This window comes from Siphateles boraxobius, unplaced genomic scaffold (genome assembly GCF_051911475.1).
Source record: "Siphateles boraxobius isolate OS27281-9 unplaced genomic scaffold, OSU_SipBor_1 6, whole genome shotgun sequence".
In the NCBI taxonomy this organism is placed as follows: Eukaryota; Metazoa; Chordata; class Actinopteri; order Cypriniformes; family Leuciscidae; genus Siphateles; species Siphateles boraxobius.
In genome coordinates this window covers 40,595,964-40,610,000 of record NW_027509186.1, presented here as the reverse complement: position 1 = coordinate 40,610,000, position 14,037 = coordinate 40,595,964, and the positions used below count along the sequence as shown (strand labels likewise).

At 37.7% G+C, this 14,037-nt stretch overlaps 1 protein-coding gene across 2 annotated transcripts in view; it reads right to left on the bottom strand.

The window, feature by feature from the left end:
• The window catches only part of cwf19l2 (CWF19 like cell cycle control factor 2), a 45,148-nt gene that overhangs the window by 10,646 nt on the left and 20,465 nt on the right, over positions 1-14,037 (bottom strand). For both annotated transcript variants that reach the window (XR_013195737.1, XM_077207120.1), the window contains exons 8-11: positions 13,037-13,830; positions 11,070-11,169; positions 8,364-8,579; positions 7,369-7,506 (exon numbers count right to left, since the gene is read on the bottom strand). Coding sequence is in view for 1 of the 2 variants with exons in the window: in XM_077207120.1 (XP_077063235.1) it covers positions 7,369-7,506; positions 8,364-8,579; positions 11,070-11,169; positions 13,037-13,830 (1,248 nt within the window). In the remaining variant the exon portion in view is untranslated. The remainder of the gene's footprint in view (positions 1-7,368; positions 7,507-8,363; positions 8,580-11,069; positions 11,170-13,036; positions 13,831-14,037) is intronic.

Genomic DNA, 14,037 nt, shown 5'->3' with positions numbered 1-14,037 from the left:
TATTTGTAGGGCAACCTTATGATTTGAAATGATTCGTTTCAGTCTTTTTGAATGGGAGTTCCCCAAACCGGAAGTGCCACCCATAATTCAAAATGCAGTAAACTCGTCAGGAATAAGGTGGATTTAGTATTAATAATAAATATTATTAGACTAGTATGCAAATATTACATCTTCACAATAACTTCATCACAGTTGGTTCTTCATTCTATAAATGTCAGTCAAAGGGAGATTCTAAAAAATTAAAATATATTTTTAATTAAAATAAGAATTATTATAATTAAATATTATTATTGTATAGCCATATTGATATATAATAATAAAAAATTGGCCAAATTGCGCCGCAAATGTGGATCTGATTTTTTTTTTTTACTGATTACTAATCAGCAAAAATTGCAACTCCATTTTTCGCCCAAATCTTGCAGCCCTGCCGGCATGATCTGATTGGGCAAAAGGGGCCTTGAAACCAAACTGTGGAGTAGCGATTGGATTGGTCGTCAGAAGTCATGTGATCTGACTGCGGATTTACTGCTGATTGCTGGTAAAAATGCAGGTCATTATCTGGAGTAACATCCAGAAAATAGCAGCGGCAGATGTGACCAGGCCACAGGGATTGCGCTAACAGCGTGTGTGTGCGTGTGTGTGTGTGTGTGTGTGTGTCACCAACACACACCAGAGTGAGAGAGGCTTAACGGGGTGGTTCAACAAGCGGACAAGGAGGCAATGTATCCGTAGCAACGGGTGATCTGTGTGGGAGTGTGTGTGTTCACACTGGCATGTTTGATTGACAGATGGAGAGCGAGTGTGTTGGAGAGAACTCTACATTTATTCTCTGCATAAAAAAACTAGACAGACCAGAGAGTTTGAGCTTAGTGTGTGTGTGTGTGTGTGTGTGCTGTTCAGAACTACATGTACAGCAGACAGGAGATAAACACACAAACTACTACATTTGCATTTTCTGAAGAAAATAGTAGAGCTTGCAAGGCAGCAAAAGAAAAGTTTCAGGTACATGTAGGTTGTAGCACACGTTGTGAATCAACACAATATTGTATACAAATATTACAATAACTTCATCACAGCTCGATCTACATTCTAATACTGTGAGTTTCCGGTTTTTTTTTAACTTTTTTACTTGATCGGAATAGTTTGGAAATTGGTTTTGGCACTTCTCGTGTGAACACAAGAAAAAAAAAAAGAAAAAAGAAAAATCACGGACATGATTCGAGCTTAATAGTCCTGAAAAAAAGAGTCACACTTGTATTGTTCACGGTCTAAAATGAGCGCATTGGAAACTAATGAGAGACGAATTTCCTCTAGTGGAAGCGTTTGGTACTGCAGCCAAACAACATCTCACTGAAAGCTATTTATTGAGATATCAGGCTCAAATTTTGAATACAGGTTGTTAAATTTTCTTAAAGATTTCCTCATAGTTTCAGAGTAAAACGTGTTTTGGTAAATATATATTTCATACAAAAACCTTTTTTTTGTGTGCATTTTTAATAATAATAAACTTAAACTTCTATGAATTTTTAGTTTAACTTTTTTTTACTTTTCACATCAGCAATAATCTGCCAAATGTCATCTTCATAAAGAGACCCAACTAAAGTCTGTGCTTGAGATTTATGACAGCCTAAATTGGAAATTTAATTTTCAGATCTATGCTCAAAAAGTGATTAACAGTTAATAAATGGATCATAACTATTCCAGAATTAAAAACTAGTACCATAAAATTTCCAAAAAATGCAAAATATCAAATAAAAAACATTATTGAACTAAAATATAGTACATTTATTTAGTTAAAAATAAATAATCCGGCCATTTTTGACCGCTACGTGAAGAGCACCAGAGGGTTTGAGCATAATATTTCATAAAATGATGACCACAAAGCAACAGATGCAAACAAAAGAGACCAAGCACATTTCATTTCATTTTTTTCAGTATGCAATTACAAGGGGGGAGAAACAATTGCAGCATGCAAATACCATAATGATGTCACTGGGCTGTCAGTTAGATTTTGAATAACGAACATTCCGTCAATGTGATGTAGATGTTCTAAAAATGATCTGCCAAAAAGTTTGAAACGGTAACAACGTCAACAAAGAAGAATCTCAATGTTTGAGAAATATCAATACAATGCTGCCTTACATGCACTGCGATTACACTAACTAAAGACTCAATTTTGCCTTCTGCTGATGAAATTGGTGAAATAAATATATTAATAACACTTTTAGCTGCTATGTTATGGTAACTTGGCAGAGAAAGAGTGAGAGAACGAAGTGCCGCTAAAATGTGCAAATGTTTGTCACTTTCATATTTCTCGTCTCCATGGCGACGGTGACGTCTTAGTTTATTCTAACAGATTTGAGTGTCCCTGCCCGGTTTAAAGTCTGAGATCGGTGGAGAGACTGAGACATTGATCACACGAATACTGCGGCTTTTACCGCCACCATCTGCTGACGCAAGTCTGGCTCACGACTGTTTGTGCGTGTCTGTGGTTCAGAAACTCATTTCTGACACACTAAGCATTTCAATCTTTTCTTTCCAGAAACTACGAAACACTGGAAAAAGAAAAATGTTCAGGCCTAAATTTAAGCTAATTTAAAGGTCCCATGTTATAGAAAATTCACTTTTGCATGCTGTTTGGACATAAATGTGTGTTGGCAGTGTGTGTACACAACCACCCAATAGTGATAAAAATCCACTCACTCCTTTTTTATTAATCCCCATAAATCATCAGCAGTGTCTCCCAACGACCTGTTTTCAGAATGCTGTTTTAGTGACGTCACTAAGTACAGGCCCCGCCCACGAGTGTTGACAGACACTGCCGTTCTAACATAGACCCGCCCTGATCGAGTTCACAGCTGATGCACTGACCAGAATGTCTCCCAGCGTTGTAGGTGTTGTGTGGCTGGATGTATTAATCCACATAGCTCTCTCTATTTACTCCCGAAATCTGAGGCAGCCGCTGAAAACGAGGTGGAATTATTTTGTTTTTAAAGAAAATGCTCCCTCAACTCTACCGAAATCCGTTTATGTAACGTTACTTGCGCACTTCTTATATCTTACTGTTTACTCAGCTCTTACGGTGAGTTTCTGAAGTAAAACTGACGCTTCATCTTTTGTGTTATGTACAATAAACTTTATTAAACTCATCAGTATATGTTTGATCATTATTCGGACCTGGTCCGAAACAGCAGACTTGTAGGCTATTAATAGTGGATACATACAAGCAGATGACAAATACGTTATAACCGTAATTAAACTACTAAACTGTACTTGTTCCATCTCTATACAGCACTCTGACTATGTAGGCATTATTGTCCGACTCCGGGTCGAAATGAACACCGTTACTGAGAGTTTCTGATATTATTATCATCATTCTGAGACAGTGGCGTGCACAGACCTCCTCAGGGGCAGGGGCGGAGGGACGAAAAAAGGGCACTAAATAAAAAAAATGATTACTTCTTGATTTTTTTTTATTTTATTCTTTCTTTCCTTGGCATTCTAAGAAAATATGTTGATACAATTATTAGAATACATAACACATCAAATGAAAATAGGGAAATTATGATAATATTAAATATTATTTTACCAAACAAAACAGTGAGAATCAAGAAGGTAATTATGGAAAATTAATTTTTAGTTTTGTTGATGTTGTAAATGTAATGTATGTATTATATGTATGAAAGACCGTGTTAGCTATCATGAATCAGTAACACTTTACAATAAGGTTTCATTAGTTAACATTAGCTAATGAACTGCACTTCCACAGCATTTATTTATCTTAGTTAATTTTAGGGTTTACTAAAACATTAAAATCAAAAGTTGTATTTGTTATCATTAGTTAATGCACTAACTGTGACATAACATGAATAAACAATTAACAGTTCTAGTATTAACTAAGATATAGCCTACAGTAACAAATGTGTTGCTCATGGTTAGTTCATACATGAGTACGCTAATGATGTAAAATTTTTGTAAAGCGTTACTATGAAATCAAAGATATAAGTTCCTCACAATTTAGAGTTGGAGGTGGACTTAAGATTTCATTAAACTAACTGTTAGATGTATTTCCCCTTGCACTTTTATTCCTTGGATAAAAACGAATGACATTGTCACTCAGAATGCGTCTGAATTCGAGTTATACTTTTATTGTAGTTAAGAATAACTCGCATGCTGCAGCAACTTTTAGAGTAGCATGGTGATGGTAGGATAAATGTAATTTTCCGTATTAGCTTAAACGTTACCGGCTGCTCGTTTGAAGAGACTCGCGCGAACTGCTGCGTAGTGCGTACCAGAACCGTTAAATGCGTATGAGGCGCTGCAAAGGAAACTCCGCCTACCACTTCTCTGCCAAATTTTTTTTTATATATATTTGTTTGTATTATTATTGTTAGTGGCAAGGGTGTGTTTCATTTATTATAATATTTATAATAATAATTATTATTATTTACAATTATCAGAAAAGGGCACAATACATTTTGAGACAAAAGGGGCAGGGGCGTGAGCCCCCCCCGTGCACGCCACTGTTCTGTGAGATGAAATTGTCCTGAGACTGAGCGCGAGCTCTCGAAGCTCCGCCCCCCGTGCCGTGCTCATTTGCATTTAAAGGGCACACACTAAAACAGCGCGTTTTTCTGAGCACCAAAAAATGACAATTTAAACATGCTGTAAAAAATGATCTGTTGGGTATTTTGAGCTAAAACTTCACATACACACTCTGGGGACAGCAGAGACTTATTTTATATCTTGTGAAAAGGGGCATAATATGGGACCTTTAATTAAACTTGTATTTGGATGTATTCAATTTAATGCAATGCATTTTTTTAAACTGTATATTGTATACATAAATATATATATAAATGTAGGTAAATTAGGGGTGGGCGATATAGCCTCAAAATTCTATCACGATATTTCAAGAATATTTGCGATAATGATATTTATGACGATATAGACATTTTTTTTGTTGTTGTTGAAAATTTTCTTTTTATGTTTATCTCGCCTAAATGTTTGCTCACTCATTGCGTTTTTTACAATGTGGTAAATTTGTTGTTTTCAATCGATTTCAATCTTTGAATTAAATGTTAAATGTGTGTAGGTCTAACACCAGTATTCAGAAATACTACAGAAACATAATAAAGTAATCAAATGTAAAATAACACATAGTCTTTTAGTTCTGTTTCCTGATTAAATTAAAACACATAGGCTAATAATTCTCATTCATTACAATTAAAGCTATCTTTTGTTGTTTTGACGACAACATTAATGACAGACACATAGCCTATGGCTGCTGTCACTTTTACAGCTAGTGCACGGAGCCATTGCTGTTTTCATTATACTGTCTGTCACACTGTCACATGCGTTTTATACATAACCGACTGTGTTTATGAGTATACTTACCATGACCGGAAGTTTTACACAATTTGCGTTTTTCCCCCCATTAAAGCGATATAATCCGCGAAAAATAACTTTAGTTTCTCGCGAGCTGTAGCCTACTCTATTGGCGCTTTTCCACTGCATGGTACGGTACGGCTCGGCACGGCTCACTTGTAGCGCTTTTCCACTGCATGGTACGGTACGGTACGGCTCGCTTTAAATGGTACCACCTCTGTTGAGGTTCCAAGCGTACCGTACCCATACTAAAATGTGACGTGGAAGCACTGTAGATCACTGATTGGTCAGACAGACAGAATCGTCACTACCAGCGTCATTGTATTTGCGAGACATCAAACCCGCTAGATTTAAATAGCCAGTAACAGCCTCCAAATGTTTTAAAACTACTTGCTTGACTTGCTTGAAGAAAAAAAACTTCCAAAAAAGAAATGGCTGAATCGTGGTCAGTGGACGAGAAGCGCAGACGTTCCTCTTGTTAGTTGCAGAGGAGCGGATAAACTATAACGATCAGTCATAATCCCACCCACTTTGAAGCGGTACTAACTGCAGTGGAAAAGCAACCGAGCTAAAGCGAACCGAGCAGTGCCGCGCCGAGTCGTACCATCCAGTGGAAAAGCAACCGAGCCGAGTCGTACCATCCAGTGGAAAAGCAACCGAGCCGAGTCGTACCATCCAGTGGAAAAGCGAAACGAGCCGAACCGTGCCGCGACCGAGCCGAATCGTACTGAGCCGTACCATGCAGTGGAAAAGCGCCATATGTATGCACGCAGTGCAACTCTCTCAGAGAGTGCGCGAGTAGCTTACTGGATAGTTTAAAACCGCTTGAATGTTTAAACTGATAAGAATTAAGAAGACTTGAAAATGATAAACTTTAGTTACGATGCACTGATGGCCCGATTGTGCAAGAGACCATTCAGCATGTCCCGACTCCTAAACGCGCGTGAGAGAAGACGCGCGTCGGCAGCCCCGCTGAACACTCAAGCTGTTTGTGAAATTGCTAAATCGTCATCGGAGGCTGACAGGCTGCTCTCGCGCTCAGACAGGTGTTGTTGTTGTGCGTGCTAGGGAACGTAAATGCGCCATACGTCATCGCGTCGCTATATCATTGATATCGCGATACGACACTTTTTTATCATGTAAAAATGTATACATGTATTATCATGGACGGTATGATATGGCACACCCCTAAGGTAAATATATTTAAATGAACAGATCCATGATGCTTCTAAACAATTATGATTATCTAATTCAAATCAAATTGATGCACATTATAAAAAGTACCTGTTTCATTTATGTATGATTAACAAAGATGCATCACATTATGTTCAGCAGTTTGTTTATATTAAAACTGTGTAAACCAATGGATGTCAATTTTATATGCAATTCAAATGCATAAATCTTAAATTTGTAAAGATTTTTTGAGTGCATCTCACAGAAGATGCTTAATTGCAAAAAAAAAAAAAAAGATTGCATCTCATCTCTACTCTCATAAAAAAAATGAACGACCTCCAGTTGCTTTTTCACTGCAAATGTTTTATGACCGTCCCTTTAGAATTACAGACTGCCCCACACTTTCATTTATCTACGGAAGCTTGTTTCTGGCACAGACTAAAAATAAAAAAGGTAATTGTGACTTTTTATCTCAGAATTTTGACTTTTTATCTCAGAATTGCATGATATAAAGTCGCAATTGGGACAGATTTTTTGTAAGTAAATTTTTTTTAATTAAATATCAAACTTTTTTTCTCAGAATTGGGAGTTTATATCACACAATTCTGACTTAACTCGCAATTGCGACTTTATATCATGCAATTCTGACTTTATTTCTCCCAATTGCATGTTATAAAGTCAGAATTACGTGATATGAACTCGCAATTATGAGATAAAAAGTCACAATTATCTTTTAAAATGTCTATCCTGTGACGGAAACAAGCTTCCATATTCATCAGTTTGGTGTGTGAGGAGATCGGCGCTCACCTTGGCGGCCATGCGCGAGTAAAGAGCGTTCTGATCCTCCGCTGAGCTCATCTTCTCCCGCCTGACCATCTCGCGCAGATCCATACCATCATCATCCTCAAAGTACCGCACGCGCTCGCCGTCCTGGTGCGTCTCAACCTAAAAAAAAAGATCACACAAGAGGAGAAAATGTGATCTCATTTGAAGTTTGCCAGGCTTCAAGCTAATGTTAATTTAAAGAGGACCTATTCTGCTTGTTTCCATGCTCATCTTTCTTTAGTGTGTGATGTTGCTGTTTGAGTTATTCTCTATATCAGTGTTTCTGAACTCCTGAAACGCCTCCATTGTAGTCTCGAGTTTCTTCCGGGAACGAAGACGTCACAATATTCCTCATTATAATAATTAATACGCAGAATAAAGGGGCGGGGCCTGGTTGAGTTAGTTAGCAGTGTGTTAAATTAGCGGTTATGGTAAGAGCGGGACATTTCCCAAACACACTCGAAGCGCTCGACCGATCACAACACACTGCTCCAGCCGACCAATCAGAGCACAGTGTGCTTTTCAGAAGGAGGGGCTTCATAGGGGCTTCATATTTCATTTATGAATATTCAAGCATGAAAATTTATGGAAGCTTTTTTCCACCACAGAATAATAAATAAAAAAGGTAATTGCAACTTTTTATCTCACAATTCGGACTTTTTTTTCTCAGAATTATACCTCGCAATTATGACTTTATAACACACAATTGTGAGATATAAACTCGCAATTGCCAGTCAGTCTTTTTTTCCTTAGAATCAGACTTTATATCACGCAATTCTGAGGAAAAAGTTGCAATTATCTTATGTTTTATTCTGTGGCGGAAACAAGCTTCCATAAAACCTGTTCTGGTAGAGCCCAAAAACAAAATCAAGGCTTTGTAAAACAAATAATAGCTCCCCTTTAAAGTAAATAAACTCCAAACAATCGTAGCAAAATCACATGGAATTTGATGTTGCACATGTGAGTGTGTGTCTCACCGCTTTCCGCTTCCTCCGTCCTCCTCGCGGCTCCAGTGTTTGCGACGGGGCTTTGACCGGCCAGGCTCGTCCCGAGGGGTCGGTTCTGAACAACACCACTTCCTTCTCCGAGTCGGATGGTGCAGACGCTGGTTTGGTCCGGTCTCTTCTTTGAGCTCGGCTCTCTTTGGCTCGACGGGCAGCATCCATCTGAGCTTTAAGCTTTTCCACCAGAGCCTGTGGATATTCACACACAAGTCTGACACCAGCAACACATACAATCGGTTTCTGAACGTCTACTTTTAGCATACAAGAACAAGTCAAGTCACCTTCATTTATTGAGCGCTTTTAACAATATAGATTGTTTAAAAGCAGCTTTACATTGATAATAGGAAATTAAAGTAACAGAGATTGTTTTGGCTTTACAGCAGCTCTAGAATAAAGTCATTGTCCAGCTAAAGTTAGTTTTGATTGATTTACTTCCGTTGCAAAGATCATTAGTTATTAATTTATGTGCCGCTAACACGACACCTTTCTAACAGAAAACAAAAGATATTGACAAAAATGAATATCTCGATATTTTTTTCAATATCTCGATATCGATATTCAGATGATATTTTTGCAATCCTTCAAAGAAATGTGTGCAAACTGGTAAAGAAGGTCCAGTTGGTCTTTTGACTTGCTGCATTTGACCTATTATTGTATAGAATTACTAGTACATAAAGATATGAGACATTATTGATTTAAAGACTCCTAAACTTTTTAAAATAATAATATATTATTCAATAAAGTCTTTATTGTTCTTTTATATTTTTAATAGGGGTGTAACGGTTCACAAAATTCAATAAGATACAGTGGTGACTGGTGTCACATTCGGTACGTTTTCGATACAGCAAAAATAAAGAAATGCCATAGAAATTTCCTATTTATTGAAAGAAAAATTATTTTTAAATAATTGTGAGTTTTCCTACATCTTGAAACTTTTAGTTTTATAAATGGGGGTAATCTTTGAAGGATGAACAAATAATGTTTTGGTCATCACATTAAAAATAACATTTAAATAAAATTTGAGTTTTGAAGTGCTGGAAAAAGATGTGTGACGTACTTGAAAGCATATAATACTTCTGCCAAACATGGTTACAAGTTAGTGTTACTACCATAGACTGTAAAAAAATATTAAATCCATGGTGAATGATCTGTGGACTTAAAACCTAGAACTAGTTCATTCATGGAACGATGTTTCTCCTGGTTTCCACGTCAGCGCTGCTTGATCAGTTAATAACGAAGAAATTGTAACGCTTCTCACTAGATCTCGTAGCGATGTTATTACTTAAGTGGCGAATTCAAATGCTTTGGTTACTGGATCTCTTATGTAGTAACGGTGTCGCTTAATCAAGATCGGCTCGCCCTGCACTGACATTCGTCCGAACTGATAAACGGTCCGTGAAGCACAAAATAATGAGTTTCGTTCCGCTTTCATTTAATTTGCCATTTGATGTTGCGCAACATTGTGGTGTTCGCTCCAGCGCAGATTTTGGTCGGCAGGAAAAATGGTCCAACCACCGGAATGGTTCGGTTTGTAATGCGTACCAAACCGATCTCTTGGGAAAATGTATTCCATCTTTTGGAATCATACAACGCAATTTTCTAATGATGCAATCACGAAGCTCACCACTTGAGGACGCCACAGACCTTTAAGAAAAACTTTTTAACTTCCGACTTCATTTTTCCGCAAACAACGCATATTTTGCCTTTTCTAGCAGCTATTTTATTAATCGTACATCGGCTTTACTCTTTACGATTTTGGATTGTTGCTTCAACCTAAGAAACGTCATAACACAAAGGTAAGAACTTCGTAGTTGTATATTGCAAATTAGTAGCAGCTTACTCTCGTGCAATTGAGGAACGATTATGATTTTGTACAAAAAATAAAATAAACAAACCCCTACAGTATTAAAATCGCTACATATAATTGTTAAGAAGGTTATAGTGTGCATTATTTGTTTTCTCTTTAACTTCCTTCAGCTCTTTTCATGTTTGGGGGGTCGGATTGTACAAATTATGAAATATTCGATATCCCAATTTTGCATATCGTCCAGACAACAATTTGGATATTAGCGTCTAAACGATATATCGCCCACCTCTACCGGCCGCTCATTTGCATAAAACAGTGCCTGGCGGCTCGAGAACGCAAAACATGAAATAGGTTCCAAGATGCAACATTTTTGAATTTTCTGTTATTTCTCTGTACAAATTTCAAAAACGCGGTCACACTTTACATTAAGTGGCTTTAAGTACTATGTACTTGCATTGAAATTAATAATTTGATACAATGGACTTTGTGTACATACATGTTTTTACATTATACTTTATTTAAAAAATACCAGCATGTAATTACAGCTGTAATTAATTTATGTAATTACATTTGTAATTACACTGTTGACCCAACCCTCAAACCTTAACCTACCCTTAAACCGACCCATACCACCACACCTGACCCAAACCTTACCCGTATCACACACACCTGACCCAAACCTTACCGGTATCACACCTCAATAGCAGCACAAGTGTTTTACAATACAACATGAATGCCATAAGTACAAAGTACTTAAAGCCACTTAATATAAAGTGGGACCGTTTTAAATATTTCTCAAACATTAGTGAGCTTCCTATTTAGACAGCATTATCTGTCTAGGAACGTCACTCACAAAGTTTTGATGAGCTCACCGTGTTTCCCATGAGTTCTGCCTTGACGAGTTTGGCTCCCAGTTTATTCATCTCTTCATCCGTTAGGATCAGTTCTTCCTCCTCTTCCTCACTCTGTGAACTGGAAGATTAGCAAACACAATCAGTTTTAGCATAAGTTACGTTCACAAAAGTATGAGTAAAAATGTCAAGAACTTGTATAGAACAAATCAAATTCCCTGACTTCACCATGACATTTCCCATGAATCCATTACTAGATACGACTTTCTAATAATCGTGTTGATGCATGAAGATTTGCTAACAAATCACGATCGACGAATTAAATGAAAAAGACCAACGCAAAACAATGGCACAAATTAGATTACATATTACATAAATGGAATATATATATATATATATATATATATATATATAAATATATTCATATACATCATATATTAATATAATTTATAATAATATATTATTGAAATATATTATCTTGCAATAAATGTAAAATATACTGTGCTTTATAATTATAATCAGTTCATTTTTAGACTTCCTCATATATAGAGATTTTTGAAGACTTGGTTCTTAAAAAAAAAAAACAGTAGTTAAAAATAATTAAATTATTTCTTAAAATAAGAAATAGCTGAATTATTGGATGTTTTGTCTTATTTTAAATTATTTTAAGTCAAGAGAATAGTTCTAGAATGATCCATTGTCAGACAACCAGCAAAATATTCAAACTAAATGTTGCATGGTAATATGGGCGTGAGGGTCAGAATGATATCCACCTTATTGTGTAACAATACCTAACTAATAACTAACTGGTAAATAACGTTCTCGTTTTTAAAACGCATCTTTTTCTCTCCATTTTGGCCTTCCGTCCACACAGAGACGGCGTTTTTATTCCTGAAAACTACGCTTTTTGAAAACGCTCTCCAAAAGTGGATCAAATTGAAAACGCGTTTTCGTGTTGAAGCGTTGACTGTCAAAAACAGAGGTATTTAAAAACAATGACATAGGTTTAGTCATGTGATGCATATTGTACCAATAGATATTGATGTTTATACCAGTATCGTGCCTGTTTGTGCTATTCACTTTCACACTGTTGCTAGAATATGTTACTTTGCACACTCATCAGTGAAAGCTGAGATATTCTGCAACACAAAATAATCATATTTTATTCGATAACTTTATATTTATTTTTCCGTCTGTATCACCTCAGTGAGCTTTTTGAGGGTTTACGCGTAAGATCCAATTAGCGATTTCGGTGTTTCAATGTTTCGGTGTGGATGAGAAGCTTATGGAAAACGTCTGAAAACGCTAGAAAAAACAAAAATAACGACTTAATTTTAACTATTCATTTCCTTCTCTCTGGGCCTCGAGTCAGGTTACTAGTTTAACAGCGTATGATCTGTTGTTGTATGTCACACGCATCGCCCACATGACCAGCGTCGGCCAATAGTGAGCCTACGTGTGACGTAGCTCTACGCTATTACACTAGTTTAACTGACTCGAGGCCCATAGTGAAGGAAATGAATAGTTGAAATAAAGTCGTTATTTTAGTTTGTTTTTGCGCACAAAAAGTATTCTCGTCGCATGATAAACTTAAGATTGAGCCACTGTAGTCAATTGGAGTATTTTAACGATGTCTTTAATAACTTTTCGAGGCCGGCAAGTATCAATCCCTGAAGAAGCCTATGGAGGAGTGATCCAGCTCTCAGATTTCATCAAAAATATCTTAATTCGTGTCCCGAAGATGAACGAAGGTCTTACGGGGTTGGAACAACATGAGGGAGAGTAAATACTGACAGAGTTTTCATTTTTGGGTGAACTATTCCTTTAATGTCCAAAAAATACATAGCCTAAAAATACCTGGAAGTGAATGACACCGGAAGCCAGACACAATTTACAAATGGTCGCGCCACTATTACATGAGAAATAAGGTTGATAGAGTAACGCGTCTTCTCTTTATAAAAGCAACTGCTGGTATTCTTCATTCTGACCTGCTCACTGCTGTTGTTGTTTTGCTCTCCTCCTGCAGGGCGGCGCTCTTCTCTGTGTGTTCCTGTGGGGTTGGCGTCGTCTTTGAATCACTGCTCTTCCTCCAGGCAGCTACAACCCCATCATCATCATCTTCATCAGGTTTTCTGAATCCTGTCCTCTGATTGGATGAGGAGCCCTTCTGCACCCCCCTCCTCAACCCCGGCCCTGCGCTCATATCCTCGTCAGCATCGGAGGGTTTGAGGAACTTGTCACTGAGGCTGTACAGAGAGGAAGTGATGCGTCTCTGAGACTCCGGATCCTCGTCTGGATCCGGCCCTGATCTCTGATCACGTTCCTCGTGGTCGAGAGACCTTCTCTCAAAGCCTCGTTCTCTTTCTCTCTCAGCATTTGGAGATTTGTCTCGCCATCCTCTCCTCCCTTCTCCATTCTCTCTCCCTTCTTCTCTCCTCCATTTCTCTCTCCCTTCTTCTCTGTCGTCTCTCCTCCATCTCTCTCTCCCTTCTTCTCTTTCATCTTTCTTACATCTCTCTCTCCCTTCTTCTCTTTCATCTTTCTTACATCTCTCTCTCCCTTCTTCTCTTTCATCTCTCTTCCATCTCTCTCTCCCTTCTTCTCTCTTCCATCTCTCCCTCCCTTCTTCTCCGTCATCTCTCTTCCATCTCTCCCTCCCTTCATCTCTCTCTTCTCTCCTCCACCTCTCTCTTCCCTCGTTTCGGTCTCCTCTCCTACCACCCCTCTCTCCATACGCAACCTCCTCCGCCTCTCGCAGTTTCTTCTGGAATTCCTCCATGGACTAGAGAGGGAAGAGAGGACCATCAGAACACATCATTGAGTTCAGTTTCCACCAAAAGCAGAGCAAATTCACTAGAGTTTAGTCCATGTCTCCCCCCGTGGGAAACAGTGCGCTGAAAACATTCAAAATACCCATATGGGTTTTAGGGATTCAATAACCACGAGCTCCATATGTCAGCATGATTTCAACTTAATTTTAAAAAACATT